General features: G+C 40.6%; 1 protein-coding gene across 3 annotated transcripts in view; it reads right to left on the bottom strand.

The window, feature by feature from the left end:
- Positions 1-1,157, bottom strand: part of KLHL20 (kelch like family member 20) — a 58,223-nt gene extending 57,066 nt beyond the window's left edge. For all 3 annotated transcript variants that reach the window (XM_078077975.1, XM_078077973.1, XM_078077974.1), the window contains exons 1-2: positions 1,024-1,157; positions 59-122 (exon numbers count right to left, since the gene is read on the bottom strand). Coding sequence is in view for 2 of the 3 variants with exons in the window: in XM_078077973.1 (XP_077934099.1) it covers positions 59-81 (23 nt within the window). In the remaining variant the exon portion in view is untranslated. The remainder of the gene's footprint in view (positions 1-58; positions 123-1,023) is intronic.
- Between the last annotated feature and the right edge of the window lie 16,652 nt (positions 1,158-17,809).

The following is a 17,809-nucleotide window of genomic DNA, read 5'->3' as shown; positions in this document are numbered from 1 at the left end:
AATTATTACGTGCTGAATTTCAATCAGTGAACCGAAGGTTTTCTTCCTAAAAGCCTACCTGCGCATTGGCTTTCCTTCCATGCACCATGAAAAGTACCCTTCACCACACTCTAAAGCCGAACCTAAGACAATAGAAAAGCAGTAACTTAATAAAAAACTATTTCTGATCTTTCCAGTAACAATCTCAATATAATCATTTCGTTCAATGATAAAGAATTTTATATTATATTATACCACAAGCGTTTATTCATAACATAAGCTTTATTTAGTGTCTCTAAGATGACTATCCTTACTCTGGATATGGACATGGAATGCTAAAACGATTGTAAGTGAAGGTGAGGGAAAGCGCTATACAGTCCTGATTGCTAGGTTAGTCCTGTCTCTCTTCAAGAAGTGCTTTAAGACGTTTAACTCTGATCTCACTATCAAGTATACCTACAGAACATTTACCAGATACCCACAGCAGTATTGACATGATAGATCGGATAGGGAACACGCAGGTTTAACAACGGATCTGAAGCTCTAACTTGTCCCGAAGTGACAGGAGCAGGGGGCGGCATTTGCCCTTAAAAACAACTCCGCTTCCGACTGCCGGGCAGCACGAACAGGGCAGATAAGCTCTGGTTCCAGACTAACATTCTCCTTACAAGCCCTTCCCTCAGTGCCCGAAACAATATCCACCACCCACTTGGAAGAACTCGCTAGGTCCCGAGGGTTAAATGGGACGCACAGTACCCATTTCCTTCCCCCCGAATTCCAGCCCTTGTCCGGGGAAGCTGTCCAGGGTGAGAACCCCAGCGCCTCCCCGGGCTCCGGGGTAGGGCTGTCAGCCAGCTCGGCACAGTCTAGTGCCCCGCGAGGCCCAGCCCCAGCGCCCCAAGAGCCCCTTCTCGGCACCGACTGACAGACGGCGGACGAAGTCCGGCCCCCTACCCACCCGGCAGCTCAGCAACTTAGGACAAGATTTGCAAAGCAAGCCCTGGGCGCTGTCCACTGTCCCCTGCTCTAAGGCGGCTAACTTACCGGCTCTGTCACTTTCTTCTCTGCCGCCGCCCCCTCAGCCTCCTCCACCCGCCGCCCGCTCTCTGCCTGCTTCGCAGCCGCGGCTAGCGCAAGCAGGATGCAGATCCTCGAGCTATTTCCTCCCCACCCCTCTCTTCTCTTCAGCAGCGGAAGTGATCCTGTTCCTAAGTCGTTCCCTCTGGAATCCATATAGCCCACCCAAAGGTTCCGGTGTGGCTCAGGAAGTAGCCGCGCCCTTTGCTGGGGATCCCTATAACCTCAAAGACTGCCTGTCTTCGAATCCGGTTCCTCCTATTCTGAGGGTGATCACTTCGCGAGTTCACAGCGGATCTGGCAGCATTTGAATACTGAAGCCTCCTCCTTTCTTCTTTGTTTTCCCCAGCAGAAGGCAACAGAAAGATGGGTGTAATCACAGAAAGCTAGGAATTTTGATATATTTGTAGCCGGTGGGTCTCCTATTGCACAATATAGGCACAATGTTGTCCGTAATTGTGGATTGCATGATTGGTGCATGCATAAGCGGTGTCGACCCTATTAAGCCCCTCCTATGTACAAGCTGCCCACAATACATGGCCAAATCAGAAATAGACCTGATCTTCCAGATTTCCCACAGTTTAGCTTTCAAAATACCAGTGTTTTATCCAAACACTTTACCAAAGACAAATAGATTAACAGGAGAAAAACAAAAAGTGTTTTGTCCAAATACTTTATGCAGACATTTCAAACACTTCTGTGAACTCGTTTTAGTCTTAAGGGGAAAAATTCCTTTTCAATTTGTCCTTTCTTTTTTTAAGATTTTATTTATTTATTTGAAAGAGAGCGAGAGAGAGACTGAGAGAGCAAGCACAAGTCGGGGCAGAGGGAGAGGGAGAGGGAGAAGCGGACTCCCGGCGGAGCAGGGAGCCGGATGCTGGGCTGGATCCCAGGACCCTGAGATCATGACCTGAGCCAAAGGCAGACGCTTAACCGACTGAGCCACCCAGGCGCCCTTTAACTTGTCCTTTGCCTGATTTTACCAGAGCATACAGCCATCTGATTATATTTTGAAAATAAACAAGTGATAGGGTAAGGGATACAATTTCAGTAATATCAGTGAAAGACTGTCACTGGTTTCCTGATAACTTCCAGGCTTAAGCATGAATTTAATCAGATTTTCTTTAGATGTTCTTCACATGGGATTGACATGTTTGTCCAGTTGTTTCTGAAAAGGAAAGAATACCTTTTGTTAATTAGATTGTAGTGGGAAATGTATGGCCTTTAGATCCAGATGCCCATAGTTTCAAATCCTAGTCCTCTGACTGACCGGCTTTATGATCTTGGTCAAAGTTCTTCATCTCCTAAGCATTAGTTTTCTTTGTGTAAAAGAATAATAATAGCTTAAAAAAAAAGTTGTTTTGAGAAGTAAGTGATAATGAAGATCATGTTGTGTGTCTGGCATTTAGTAGGCACTCAACAAATGTTAGCTTTGTTTCCTCTTCCAATGCTACTTACTTAAATGGACTTATTTATTAAATGAGCACCTATTGTATGCCAAGTACTACTCTAGGCTTTGGAACTATAATCATGAAGGAGATAGACAACATCCTGAAGTTCTACTGATCATTTATGTGGTTATGGTGGTTGACTTTCTAACATCTTTTCCATTAGGAGTAATTGGTCTACACCATCTCCATGCAAATGACCCAATACTGACTAATGAAAAATTGGAGAAAATCTAATGAGGACTGTGGAGAAAGACTTCCCACCAATTTTAGAAAACATATAGGAAGAGATAGCATCTTTTCTCTCTGGCCATTGTTGGGTTTGTATGTGACACCTGGAACCACTGCAACCATTTTGCAACCATGAGGGAAGCCAGAGGAGAATGAGGCTAGACAATAAAGATGGTAGAACATAGAGACTGAAAGAATTTGGGTCCTTGAATGTTATTTAAAAAATATTTATTTTTTATTTATTTGAGAGAGAGAGCAGGGGGAGGAGCAGAGGGTGAAGAAGAGGGAGAATCTCAAGCAGACTCTCCACTGAATGCAGAGCCTGCTGCGGGGCTCTATCTCAAGAGTTGGATGCTTAGCCAACTGGGCCAGCCAGGCACCCCTTAAATGTCATTTTTAAACTACTCATTCTCCCTTGCCCAGAGACTTCCCTATTGTTGGACATCTAGTCATATGAGATAATAAATTTCATATTTTAAAGTGAGTTGGGGGTTTCTATTACCTGCAGCCAGAGCATACTAATTCATATAAAAGGATATAGACAATAAACAAGTGAACAAATAAGCAAAATAATTTCAGTCAGTGGCAAATGCTATCTAGGAAGAAGATAAACAGAGTAATGTTATGGAGAGTGACTTAGTTGGGGAAAGGAGAGGCTAGTTTATTTTTTTATTTTTATTAAAATTTTTTTATGTGAGTATAGTTGACACACAATGTTACATTAGTTTCAGGTGTACAACATAGTAATTAAACATCTCTATACATTATGCTATGCTCACCACATATGTAGATACAATTTGTCCTGTTACATCGCTATTACAATATCATTGGCTATATTCTCCATGCTGTACCTTTTATTCCCATGACTTATTCATTCCATAACTGTTGCTTATATCTCCCACTCCCCTTCATCCATTTTGCCCATTGCCCCATGCTCCTTCCCTCTGGCAACAAACACAAAATAACTATCTAATTAAAAAATGGGCAGAAGATCTGAATAGACATTTTTCCAAACAAGACATATAGATGGCCAACAGGTACATGAAAAGATGTTCAACATCCACTAATCATCAAAAAAATACAAATCAAAACCACAGTGAGATATCCTCACACCTGTTAGAATGGCTTTTATCAAAAAGACAAGAAGTAACAAGTGTGATGAGGATATGGAGAAAAGAAAACCCTTGTGCATTGCTGGTGGGAGTGTAAATTGGTGCAGCCATTATGGAAAACTCAAAAAATTAAAAATGGGGCTACCATATGATCCAGCAATTTCATCTGGGTACTTACCTTAAGTAAACAAAAACGCTAACTTGAAAAGATACATGTATTCCCATGCTCATTGCAACATTATTTATAATAGCTAAGATATGGAAACAACCTAAGTGTTCACTAATGGATGAATAGATAAAGAAAGTATAGAATATCAAGGTAAAGTCTTGCCCGGTCCAAGAAGAAAGTTAATAATGCTGTGTTATTTCCACAGGACAGGAATTTTGTAATACATGTAAATACACGTAAAGTACTTAGGAGATCCCTGGCACATCAGAGATGCTCAATAAATGCAATTACCTGGATTTTTAAATGAAAAATCCAATGGAAAGCTCTGTGAGTCAGGTCACAAAAGAAGTCATCTGGAAGAAATTACTATGAAATAATTAAGATATAAAAATCTGTATTAAAAAAAAGAAAGATGGAGTAACAGGGACCAAATTTCCCTTCCCACTAAGAACAACTAAAAACTGGACAAAATATATGAAACAACAGTTTTCAGGCAGCACAGAATAGTGAACCCTGAGAGAGCTGGCACAAACAAGGTGATCCTACTATTGCCCCAGCTTATTGCTTGGATATTTTGCCACAGAGCAGGGAAGGAGAACCCAGGTGGTGCCTGAAAACCTCCTTCAATTGATGAGATAAAGTTAGGAGTCTGGGCAGACCAAGGCGGCTAGAGTTTGCAGCCCAGAGTACCATAGAAGAAAGAGCTACACTAAGAGTTCCAGAGAGCTTCAGAGGATTCCTCTTGAATCTTTTCCGGGCTGTACTGAGATATAACTGACATAGACATTGTGTAAATTTAAGGTGTACCCCCTTGAATCTTAATCTGAGTGCTGATCAGCATATGCATGTGATGAAAGTAAGTAAGGCCAGGGAAGATACTACCTGGAAGGATTAGAAGAAACAATCTGTGGAGTGTATATGGGGTGAAAAATTCAGAGTGAAAAATTCTCATAATTCACAAGGCATTGGGTAAAATACTTAGAAGAGTGTAGTGTTAGCATTGGGACAAATTTAGCCTTAGATTAAAGGATCAAATTGTTTCCAAGTAATTTAACTGCATTCCGGAACAGAGTTTAGGAATATTTATAGAAATAAAAAAAAAAAACTATACAACCGTGACCAAAGTAACAATCACAATGTTTGGTATCTAATTAAAAACTACATAGCATTCAAAGAAGCAGGAAAACATGGCTCATACTGAGGAGAAAAGTTAATCAATGGAAGCAGACACAGAAATGACACAGGGGATAAAATTAAGAGACAGGGATATAAAAAGAGTTTATTAAAACTATATTCCATATGTTCAAGGAGGTAAAGGAACATGTCAAGGAGAGACACAGAGGATATAAAAAAAGACTCAAAATTCTAGAGATGAAAACAAAAATGTATGAGATGAGTCACTGGATGAGACTAAAAACAAATCAGATATTACAGGAACAAAGATTAGTGAATTTGAAGGTACAACAATAGAAACTATTCGAAATGAAACGAGAGAGAGACTAAAGAAAATGAACAAAGCATCATGATTTGAGGAATAACTTAAAGTGGCCTAATGTATGTGTAATTGGAGTTCCTGAAAAAGAGGCAGGGATGGGATAGCATAAAAAATATGTGAAGAGATATTGGTTGAGAAGTTTCAAAATTTGATGAAAACTGTAACTCCACAGATCTAGGAAGCTCAATAATCTCTGAGTACAAGATATATGAAGAAAACAACACCAATGCATATCTTAATCAAATTGCTTAAAACCAATAATAAAGAGGAAATCTTAGAAGCAGACAGAGAAAAGAGACACATTATATGCAAAGGAACAAAAATAAGAATGACGACAGATTTTTTCATAGGAAACAATGTAAGCCAGAAGACTAACACAATATCTTTAAAGTATTGAAGAAGAAACTGTCAACTTAGAATTCTACACCTAGCAAGAATATATTTCAAAAATGAAAGGCAAAATAAAGATTTTTCTGAGACATACAAAAGCTGAAGGAATTAATCACTAACAGCTTTACACTACAAGAAATGTTAAAGAAAACCTTATATATAGAAAGAACATGATAGGGCGCCTGGGTTAAGTGTCTAACTCTTGATTTCAGCTCAGGTCATGATCCCAAGGTTGTGAGATTGAGTTCATGTCAGGCTCCACACTGGGTGTGGAGCCAGCTTAGGATTCTCTCTCTCCCTCTGCCCCTCCCTCTATCCCCCTCTCTAAAAAAAAAAGAAAAAGAAAAAGGAAGGAAGGAAGGAAGGAAGGAAGGAAGTAAGGAAGGAAGGAAGGAAGGAAGGAAGGAAGAAAATGATACTCTGTGGAAATCTGGACCTACATAAAGGAACAAAAACTACCAGAAATGGTAAATATGTGAGTAAATAAAAAATAATATTTTCTCATATTTAATATCTTTTGAGATTAATGATTGTTTAAAGCAAAAATGATAACAATGTTTGCTTGGGTTTATAATACATGCAGAAGTGAAATGAATGGCAACAATAACAAAGGCCAAGAGGAGGAAAATGGAAGTATACTGTTGTTTTTTTTTTTAAGATTTATTTTATTTATTTTAGAGGTGAGGGAGGGGCAAAGGAGAGGGAGAGAGAGAATCTGAAGCAGACTCCCCACTGAGTGTGGAACCAATGTGGGGCTCGATCTCACAACTCAGATCATGACCTGAGCCGAAATCAAGAGTTGGCCACTTAACTGACTGAGCCGTCCAGGTGCCCCATAAGTTTCTTTCTTCTTTGGAGGAGATAGAATTTTATTGAATACACTGCAAGGTGCAGCAGGTGTGACAGCAAGGAGAGACTGTCTGCCAGGAGGCAGGGGAGGAGGGTAAGAGTTAAGGGAGGGGGGAGTGAGGAGGTTATGGGAATGTATGGAAATTTCCTTTTTTGGTTACTGTGCCTGGTTGTAAGTAGCCCATTGGTCATTTTGGGCTTATGGCTATTTTGAGGTGGGTCACCTAATGAGCCTGTTTACATTCAGCCCAGTGGTCACTGTGGGCCCTTTTACTTTACTGGGGTTTCCATTGCTCAAGCCTTTTTCCTAAAAGCAACCTCTACATTCCCCTGGACAGATGGACAATGACAAATCTTTACCATTTGAGCAGAGGTCTCATCTTCAGCAGTTGCTTCATGCTGTACAGGGGTGGGGGTGGGGAGAGGCTGTCCCTACCTAAACTTGTCAGTCCGTCAGGGGTTCTGTGCAGTTACAGACTGGAGCATTGTATTATATTGATGTGCTGATAGATGACTTGAGTGAAATTCCTTGGCGGCCAGGTCCATGGGATTTAGGGGGAGATGATCATCCAATGGTATGGGTTGGAATCCTTACTGAACCAGCATTCGTACATGGAATTGTTGGATTCACTCAGACATGTAGATCAAGATGGCAGCTGGATCTGTGGGAACAAAGGAAAAAAGGTGGGAGCCTGAAAGAAGTGAAGTGGCTGAGAGCCAGCCAGCATCAGGAAAGGGTCCCATCTGAGTCTGTAATGTGTGAGGAATTGCCCTGGACAAGCTTAGGAAGGAAGGCCACAGAAGGACAGAGTGGGAGAGGAGAGGAAAAGGGTCCTTGGCCATCACAGGCTTGGGCAGTCTGATCTGTTCACCCTCAGACCTTCAGATCATACCAGGGAGCTTCCCTGGCCAGAGATCTTAAGTTGCCTGAGGAGTACTAGGGTTAGACTACTAAAGGGCTAAAAAGAGAAAGGAGAGGGAGGGAAGGATCCCTCCAAAGGACAAGAAGGGAAATCCCTCACCCTTTCAGGCAAGGGCTGTCTGGTTGGTTCCTCCTGGGGCTTTAGTCCTCACCCAGGATTAAACTTGACTGGAGGTTGTCAGTTCCCCAAGGAGTACTAGAGTGGTCTACAGAGGCAAAGTCCCAAGAAATTCCCAGAGAATCTGGGGAAAGTCCTGAGCTGGCAGAGGTACCCATGGGGGCCACCAAATGTGGGGCATCCCAATCGAGTGGAGGCCAGCGGCATGGGCAATGAAAGAACTCACCTAAGGCAGAATGAAGGAGATAGAAGTTTATTGAATATACTGCAAGGGAGTAGCATGCAGGACAAAGGAGAGACTGTCTGCTTGTAAGGATCTTATATATACATAAAAGGGTTTTAATTTTATTTTACAGTGGACTCTAGTAAAGATGTATAATATAAACTCTAAAGTGACCACAAAGGACTGCAACAAAACAAAAAAGTATAACTAATAAACCAAAAAAGGAGATATAATGAAGTCATATAATATACTAAATTTATCTAAAAGAAGATAAGAAAAGATGAAAAAGAGAATGAAGAATGAATGGGACAATTACAAAACAAATAGCAAGATAGTGGATTAAAAACTCAAACATATCATAATCACAGTAAATATAAGTAGACTAAACACTCCAGTTAAAAGGTAGAGATGATCAGATTGGATTTAAAAAAAGCAAGAATCAACTGTATCTTGCCTATAAGAAACTCATTTTAAATATAAAAATGTATAGAGAATATTATAATAAACATACTATATCCACAATTTAGTTTAAGAAATAAAATGTCAAAGATACAATTGAAGCACCCTATCTACTCCCCTTTGCTGTCTTATCTTCTTTCATCACAAAGTAAACATCATTCCAAAGTTATTGCTTTACCATTCCTATGCATTTTCTTTGTGTTTATTTTGACCAAAAATGCATATGCAGTGTGTGTGCATATTGTTTTAAACTTTACATAAATGATATCAAAGTGAATGTATTCTGAAACTTGCTTTTATCACTCAACTTTGTTAATGAAGATTTATCCATGTTAATCAATGAAGGTCCAATTTAGTGATTCATAAACTGTGACCAACAGCATCAGCATTACTTGGGAAATGCAAATTCTTTTTTTTTTAAGATTTTTTATTTATTTATTTGACACAGAGAGAGACAGATAGAGAGAGAGCACAAGCAGGGGGAGCAGCAGAGGGAGAGAGAGAAGCAGGCTTCCCGCCGAGCAGGGAGCCCGATGTGGGGCTCGAACCCAGGACCCTGAGACCATGACCTGAGCTGAAGGCAGACGCTTAACCGACTGAGCCACCCAGGCGCCCCGGGAAATGCAAATTCTTGAGCCCTCCCACCGACCTCCTGAATCAGAAACTTTGGAGTGAGGCCCAGTAATCTGTTTTAACAAGTCCTCTGGGTAATTGTAATGCATGTTAAAGCTTGAAATCCAGCACTCTTTATTTTCACTGCTATATAGTATTTTATTGTATGACTATACCAGAGATTTTAAAAGATCTATTATCCTGCAGATGGATATTTTGACTATTTCCAGTTTTGCCTATTACAATGCTACAATGTAAATTCTTGCATATGCTCTCTTGTGTAAATCTGTAAGGGTTTCTCTAGGATAGGAAGTATGAGTAAAATTGCTGGGTTATATGCTATGTATATCTTCAACTTTACTGGCACTAGCCAAATTGCTCTCTAAAGTGGTTGTTCTGTTTTACAACAACAACTACTACTATTACTGCTACTACTACTAGCAAATCCTTGTGTAGCATGAACCACATGCTGGATGTTGTTCTAAGTGCTTTTCTTAACTCATTAATACTCACACTAGTCTTCTTGAGTTAGGAGCTATTATATTATTATCATCATCTCAATTTTACAGATGGCACCAAATGTTAATGAACTTGGTCAAAGTCAGGGCAAGGCAAAGAGGCAGAGTCAGGACTTGAGACCATACAAAAATGGCTCTAGAGTCTTTGCTTTCAGCCACAGTGCTACGCTGCCTCTCCTACTAGCCATGTATGAAGGTTCTTATTGGTCTACATCATCATTACGCTTTGTGTTTCCCAACTTTAAATGTGTTTTGCCAATCTGATGGGTATAAAAGGGTAATTCACTGTGGTTTAGATGCACTTTCCCCTGATGGCCAGTTCAGTCAAGGCAACTTTTCATACTTGTGGCTGGCATTCAGGTTTCTCTTCTATGAATTGCCTGTTGTAAAAGAACATCTTCCAAGGTGATCCTTAGATTCGTTCATAACATGAGAAAATGATAATGAGGGAGGTATAAAAATGTTAAGGAATGCTGCCAAGCAATGACTGAATTTTCAAACCCTTAGCCAGGACAAGAGCAGTCCCTCCTACTTTTGTAAAGCTATGATTCATTCTCCAACCCACTGTGATCTGGTTTGTGCTTCTGCTAACTCTGTTTCTTTTTAAAGTGGAGAAGTTTAGTGTAAATCAACCCTTTCTATATATGTCAAGGCCTAGAGAACTCCATTTAGAAATACGAGTACAAAAAACCTGGCATTTGCAACAACTGAGAGATTTTTGTCACCCTCAGTAAAAGTGTGCCCATGGGGAGACTGCATTTCTTTTCTTTTTTAATTAATTAATTAGTTAATTAATTATTTTTAAAAAAGATTTTATTTATTTATTTGAGAGAGAGAGAGCACAAGCAGGGGGAGCTGCAGAGAGAGAGGGACAAGCAGGCTCCTCACTGAGCGGGACTTCTGGATCCCAGGACCTCAGGATCACGACCTGAGCCGAAGGCAGACACTTAACTGACTGAGCCACCCAGGTGCCCCGGAGCCTGCATTTCTAGTTGAAAATACCCTAAAATATATTTTTATCTGGATTGGGTATGAGGAAGTAACAACAGCCAAACAGTTCATCAGGAGTTGCTTACAGTCTTTCAATTAGAAATTACACATTGTTTGCTGTGTATAAAATATTGTGTTTGGATCCAAGGTTCAGCAGTAAACAAGACCCACAGGTTTCCTTGTTTTTTTTTTTAATTTTTTTTATTGTTATGTTAGGTTTCCTTGTTTTATGGAATTTCCATTCTTGCGGAGACATTCTAAAACTAAACCATGAGTTGTGCAATTAGTTGTTTAATTGCTGTTGGGATAATTGTCTGAAAGAGACCTACCACATGCTAAGGAAACTATGTAGTAAGGAGCCCAGACCTGGTCTAGAGGGTATGGGAAGGTGTGGTGGGGAGTTTCTAAGATGGCTCCTGTCTTAGTCCAGGCTGCCACAACAAAGTACCACAAACTAGTGGCTTAAACAACAGAAATGTATAGTTCTGGAGGCTGGGAAGCCTAAGATCAAGGTGTCAGCTGATTTGGTTTCTGATGAATTTTCTTCCTGGCTTGTAGATGGCTGCCTTCTTACTGTGTCCCCGAAGGGCAGAGAGAGAGAGAGAGGGAGAGAGAGATAAAGGGTTGGGGTGAGGAGAAGGTAGGGGAGAGCTCCTTTCTGGTGTCTCTTATAAGGACATGAATCCTGTCGGATTTGGGCCCTACCCTTATTATCTCATTTAATTTTAATTACCTCCTTATTGACCCTATCTCCAAATATAGTCACAATGAGATTTAGAGCTTCAACATATGAACTGGGGGTGGGAGTGGGGCATGCAATCCAATCTATAATAACCCCCAATGTTCTCTGCCTCATAGTATTCATGCCCATGTGTAATTCCCTTGAGGGTAGGCTGCACCTAGGAACTAACTAATAGAAGACTTAGTGATGAAATGTTACTTCCAAGATTAGTTTACAAAAGGACTGGAGCTTCTGATGCAATGTCATCTCTCTCTTGCTGACTGTTGGCCAGAAGCCTCTATCAGTTCCTTGCCATGAGAACCTCTCCATAGGACACCCCACAAAATGGCAGCTGACTTCCCTCAGAACAAGCAAGTAGTTGAAGTCCTCAATCCAATAGCCCATGAATAACTGAATCCTGCCATCAGCAACATGAGTGAGCTTGGAAGCAAATCCTTTCCCAAATGAGCCTTCAGATGAGATTGCAGACTTTGCCTACAGCCTGACAGCAACTTCATGAGAGACCTGGAGGCAGGAGCATCCAGCTAAGCCATGCCTGGGTTCCTGATCTACAAAAGTTGTGAGATAATAAATGTTTGCTTTGGGGAAATAAATTTTTATGTAGCAATAGGTAACTAACACAAAAGACTTCCCTGAGGGAGCGCCCCTTAGGCTGGGACATGAAGGATGATGCGGGTTATTAGGTGGCAGAACTGGAAGGGAGGAGGAGGGTTCTAGGCAAAGACAATAAAGCCAGAGGGGCAAGGACAGCTCAGCAGGGGTGCACTGGAGAGAATGGCAGCAGACAGAGCTGGAGAACTGGGAAAACACTTTGGAAGTTCAGGAACAGAACAGGAGGAGTGAGCACAGATCAGACAACAGCAGAGCATTCTCCTAGTTCCCTAGATGCACCCACAGGATGAGAAGGTGGGATAGTGGAGAGCACTATGATGGGAGCCGAGTCCCAGTGCTAACTCTGTGATCTCAAGCCATCACTTGGTCATTCTGGTCCTCAGTTTTCTCACCTACAAGATGGAATCTGAATTCTTTACAACTCTCAGTCAAGGGTTATTAGTTACATGAAACCTATATGAGGAAAACTATAAGACACTCCTGAAAGAAACAAAAGTAGGCCTGAGCAGATAGAAAGACACTCCATGTCATTGGATAAGAAGACTCAATTTCATAAAGATGGTAGCACGCCGTAAGTTAATCTATACATTTAGTGCAATCCAAGTAAATCAACATCAGAGTTTTGACAGAGCTAGATAAATTGATTATAAAGTTCATATGGAAGAACAGACAAATGAGAATACCCAGTAACAGCAAAGGGGAAGGCTAACCCTAACAGATATTATTAAAGCATGTTCTAAAACTTCTGTAATTAAAACTGTGGTTTTGGTGTATGAACAGACAGACAAATGGAGCAGGGTAGGAAATCCAGAAATAGACCCAAGATCATATGGGAATATAGTATGTGATAAAGGTGATATTTCACATCAGTGGGGAATATATGGACTGTGGCTTAAATGATGTGGACACAGCTGTGGAAAAAGACAAAATTGGATCCATCTCATATAAGGAACTGGACTCCACTGCAATCTCAACAAAGGCCTCTTAAGACCCCGTGGGAAGCTCCGGGGCTGGGATGGCCCTTCAGAGTTGTCACAAGTTGGGGTGAAGAAGTTGGGTCTTCATACCCCACAACAACTAAATTATCAGAAGTCTAAATGCAAATAATAAAAGCATAAAAATAGGACAAGAAAACAGATGAATTTCTTTATTGAGAATGGAGAAAAACTTCCCTGTGACTCAAAATCTAGAGGCAAAAAGATTTATAAATTTGCATTTAAAAATTTTCCATGAGAAAAATATTACATACAAATGAATTAAAGAAATGACAGGAAAAAATATTTGCAATATATATCACAAAGGATTCATAATGTAATATATACATGTCTCCTAAAAATGGAGAAAAAATATATAATATAGATAATTGGGCAAAATACATGAACAGGCAGTCCTCAGGAAAAGAAATGGCCCTTAAACATTTGAAAATATGTTCGGTCTTGCTCATAATAAGATAAATGCTCACTGTAGCTGTATTAAGACCTATCAGGTAGGCAAAAATCCAAAATTGGACAACCTGCTCTGCTGACCTGACTGTGGGGAAGGAGGCGTTCTCATTCATGGCTGGTGTGCCTACAAAATGGTAAAACTTCTGTGGAGAGGGATTCAGCAGCATTTAGCCAAACTACATTTGCATTTACTCTCTGACCCGGTGATCCTACTACCCCAAGGAAACACTTGCAAAAATATTAACAAAAAAAGTTATGTGAAAGGTTATTAACTGCAGGATTCTTTGAACAGCAAAAGAATGGAAATAACCATAGAGCCTCTCAATAGAGGACTGATTATATAAACAATGGGATATCCACATAATGAGGATTATGCAGCTATAAAAAGAAATAAGGAAGATCTCGGGCGCCTGGGTGGCTCAGTCGGTTAAGCGACTGCCTTCGGCTCAGGTCATGATCCTGGAGTCCCTGGATCGAGTCCCGCATCGGGCTCCCTGCTTGGCAGGGAGTCTGCTTCTCCCTCTGACCCTCCCCCCTCTCATGTGCTTTCTCTCATTCTCTCTCTCCCAAATAAATAAATAAAATCTTTAAAAAAAAAAAAAAAAAAGAAATAAGGAAGATCTCTGAATACTTACATGGCACTTCTTCAGGATATATTGTGAAAAAAACCAAGTGAATGGTGTGTATAGCATGCTAACTTTGATTAAGCAAGGGGAGGAAATATAATGTGTAAGTGTATGTAGGTATATGTGTATTTACCTATATATATATATATATGTAAAATATATATATATTTTAAAGATTTATTTATTTTATTTGAGAGAGAGAGAGAGAGCATGAGCAGCAGAGGGAGAAGCAGACTCCCTGCTGAGCAGGGAGCCCAAAAAGGGGCTCGATCCCAGGACCCTGAGATCATGATCTGAGCTGAAGGCAGATGCTTAACCCACTGAGCCACCCAGGCACCCTGATAAGATGAGACTCAATAAAAATGGTTGGCTAGAGGAAAAGGAGGTAACGGAAAGGTTAGGGATGGAAGTCAGATTTCTCCGAAAGTATTGAATTTTATATTTTAATTTATTAAATGTTCTTCATAACTAAAAATTCATTTAAGCAAAATCTACTTCTATTTAAATAAAATTTTACTTTATTATTTACTTAGACAACATCTATTTTTTATTTCAATAAAATTTAAGGCATTTTATTTAAATGTCTTCAGTAATTTTAAAACAAGATTTAATTGAAAAAAAAAAGCAATGTCTGAATATTGAAAAACAGATGGACGGAGCTGCATGTCAAATTGGTGGCATATAGGGAGTCCTGTAACGTGCCAGCCAGACACCCTTCAGAAATGAGGGACGTAATCCACCAGTCACTGGAAGTGCTGTGGACAGACAGATCTCAGCTGTCAGTCTTTTTTTTTTTTTTTAAATTATGTTACGTTAATCACCATACATTACATCATTAGTTTTTGATGTAGTGTTCCATGATTCATTGTTTGCGTATAACACCCAGTGCTCCATGCAGAACATGCCCTCTTTAATACCCATCACCAGGCTAACCCATCCCCCCAACCCCCTCCCCTCTAGAACCCTCAGTTTATTTTTCAGAGTCCATAGTCTCTCATGGTTCGTCACCCCCTCTGATTTGCCCCCTTCATTCTTCCCCTCCTGCTATCTTCTTCTTCTTCTTTTTTTTTTTTAACATATAAGGTATTATTTGTTTCAGAGGTACATGTCTGTGATTCAACAGTCTTACACAATTCACAGCGCTCACCATAGCACATACCCTCCCCAATGTCTATCACGCGGCCACCCCATCCCTCCCACCCCCCACCACTCCAGCAACCCTCAGTTTGTTTCCTGAGATTAAGAATTCCTCATATCAGTGAGGTCATATGATACATGTCTTTCTCTGATTGACTTATTTCGCTCAGCATAACACCCTCCAGTTCCATCTACGTCGTTGCAAATGGCAAGATCTCATTCCTTTTGATGGCTGCATAATATTCCATTGTATATATATACCACTAGTAAGTAGAATTAAGTCACTAAGTCACCTGGCTGGGGATATGGTAGGCCTGATAATGCAGGAAAAGGATGATGTATACCCCAAGGAGCTCAGGATCCAGGGGAATCCACATGATGACAGAGTAAAAGGGACTATATCCCGGGAGCTCAGGATCTGGGTGAGTGCATGTGGGACTTAATTCTGAGGACACTGGATCTGGGGAGACAGAATACAAAGTTGAACAAGGGAGTTTAATTTTGAAACACTCTCCTGGGATTTAACAACCTGACAAGGATCTTAGGAGATGGTGCAAACATGCTACAGAATGGCTTCATAAGCATGGAAAGTGATGACCCATACTCAATGAAGGAAAGGTGCCAGAATTGCCATGGAAGGCAGTAGAATAAGAGATCAAAAAGTTCAAAGAAGTGAGCATGCTAGAGTGGATATCCTATGTAAGCCTTGAAAACCCACCAGGCAATTATATTCCACAGGAGGGACCAGAGGACAGACCATTTACCAAAGTAATAAGGAAGGTGCTGGTGAGAGGGGTACCCAGAACCATTAATAAATTCAGTATTGGCTCTCCTCTGTAGATCAGATTGATGGTAGGAGATGCTGACACAGAACTGGGCTTCCTGATTATGGTGAAGATGTCAGGATGGCCCCACCTCCCTCATACACACAATAGAGGCTAGATGACATAACTTAATCATCAGAGGCCAGGTAGATACAATTATCATAATGAGCAGCAGAGGCAGAATGGAAGGGATCTGTAAGAGTTATAGTAATGGTTAGTCTCCAGCCAATGCATAGGTTGAGCTGCTGCTGCATGGCCCAAGGTCCCAACATAAATCACATTGTTAGTGTAGACTATTGCAGCATGGCCCACAGGCTCCAGGTAAACAAAGACAGGCAGTTCATTCCAAGGGCTTAGAAGTTACCTTCCAGAAGCTGAGGGAGAAGGGCCAACTTTTTTTTTTTGGACAAGAAAGAGTTCGTTTTCTCCCCAGCACTTTTCATCCACACACACCTCCATGCCTCTGTCATACCAACTTCAGACCGAACTGGGCGTCTGGGCATTGCTGGAGAAAATCTCTCAACTGTGCAGGTTGAGGTGACTTCAAATTCAGTCTTCAACCTCAATCACCTCTTCAATGCAACCAAAGTTTTTACTTGTTTTGCCAAATCTTCATGCTATTCTCACCCCTCCCATGCCTTCCTCCCTCAGTTTAAGCATACTTAGTCCAAGGTCACAAGCTGGGTTTTCTTCAAACATAAATTCCATAGGATGAAAAGTTATCTGCATCCAAGCTTCTGTTACTTTTTTTCATTTCAAAATTAGAAGAGCAAGTGAAGTTCCTCCTATTCGAGGCCATCATTCCATAGATACTTAGCCCTTTACCCTTCAATTTCCCTTAGGATCTTACTTCATTGGTCATCTCTTTTCTTAATCTTGTCTTTCAGCAAGTTCCTTGCTGTCACACTATAGATACACTTAGGCTTCTGTGATCCTCACCTTGCTGCAATATCTCCCTTGATCCTTTTATTCCTTTAACTTCTGAGCAATTTCTTTCCTCAACGTCTTATTGGAACTTCTCAAAAGAATAGCAGACCTTCACTGCTACCACTTCATTTTCAATTATAGTTGTTAAATCAATTACCCTGATGTTATCTCTGACAAATGCCAAACCTATCTTACATTAAAAATAAAGATATTTCCTATAAGGAGAGTTTTCTTTTTTTTGTTTATTTATTTGACAGAGAGAGACACAGGGAGAGAGGGAACACAAGCAGGGGGAGTGGGAGAGAGTTTTCTTAAAAAGCTTTCTATTCTACCTTCTTCAAGCTAGAATATTCTATTCCTAGTGGTCTACTTCCTGATCTCCCTCATTCACTCCTCAGTCCACTGCAATCTTGATTTTGCCTACCACCCTTCACCAAAATTGATCCCATAAAGGTTACCCATAGGTGCCAAATTCCATTGTCATTTTTTCAAGTCTTTTTTGAAACGATTTTCTTGGCTTCTATGTTGCCACACTCACCTAGGCCTGTTCATTCTCTCCCTATCTTCCTCTGCCTATTCCTTAGCGTTGCTCTTCCCATCACTTGCCCTTAGCCCTCTGTTCTTTTATGCATCACCTTGGATGACTCCATCCTCTTTGAAGGTTTTCAATAACATTTATATGCCAATGACTCCCAAATTTATATTTATATTCCAGTCTTGTCTATTGAGCTTTACTTTTTTTAAAGATTTATTTATTTGAGAGAGGGAGAAAAAAAAGAGTACACCTGTGCGCATGCATATGCACAAGCAGGGGCAAAGGGAGAGAAAGCATCTCAAGCAGACTCCCTGCTGAGCACAGAGCCTGATTTTTTTGGGGGTGGGTGGGTGGAGGGGCTGGATCTTA

The sequence above is a fragment of the Halichoerus grypus genome, chromosome 7, assembly GCF_964656455.1.
Source record: "Halichoerus grypus chromosome 7, mHalGry1.hap1.1, whole genome shotgun sequence".
NCBI classification, from domain to species: Eukaryota; Metazoa; Chordata; class Mammalia; order Carnivora; family Phocidae; genus Halichoerus; species Halichoerus grypus.
The sequence above is the reverse complement of the archived record's forward strand: the minus strand, read 5'-3'. Positions and strand labels throughout refer to the sequence as shown.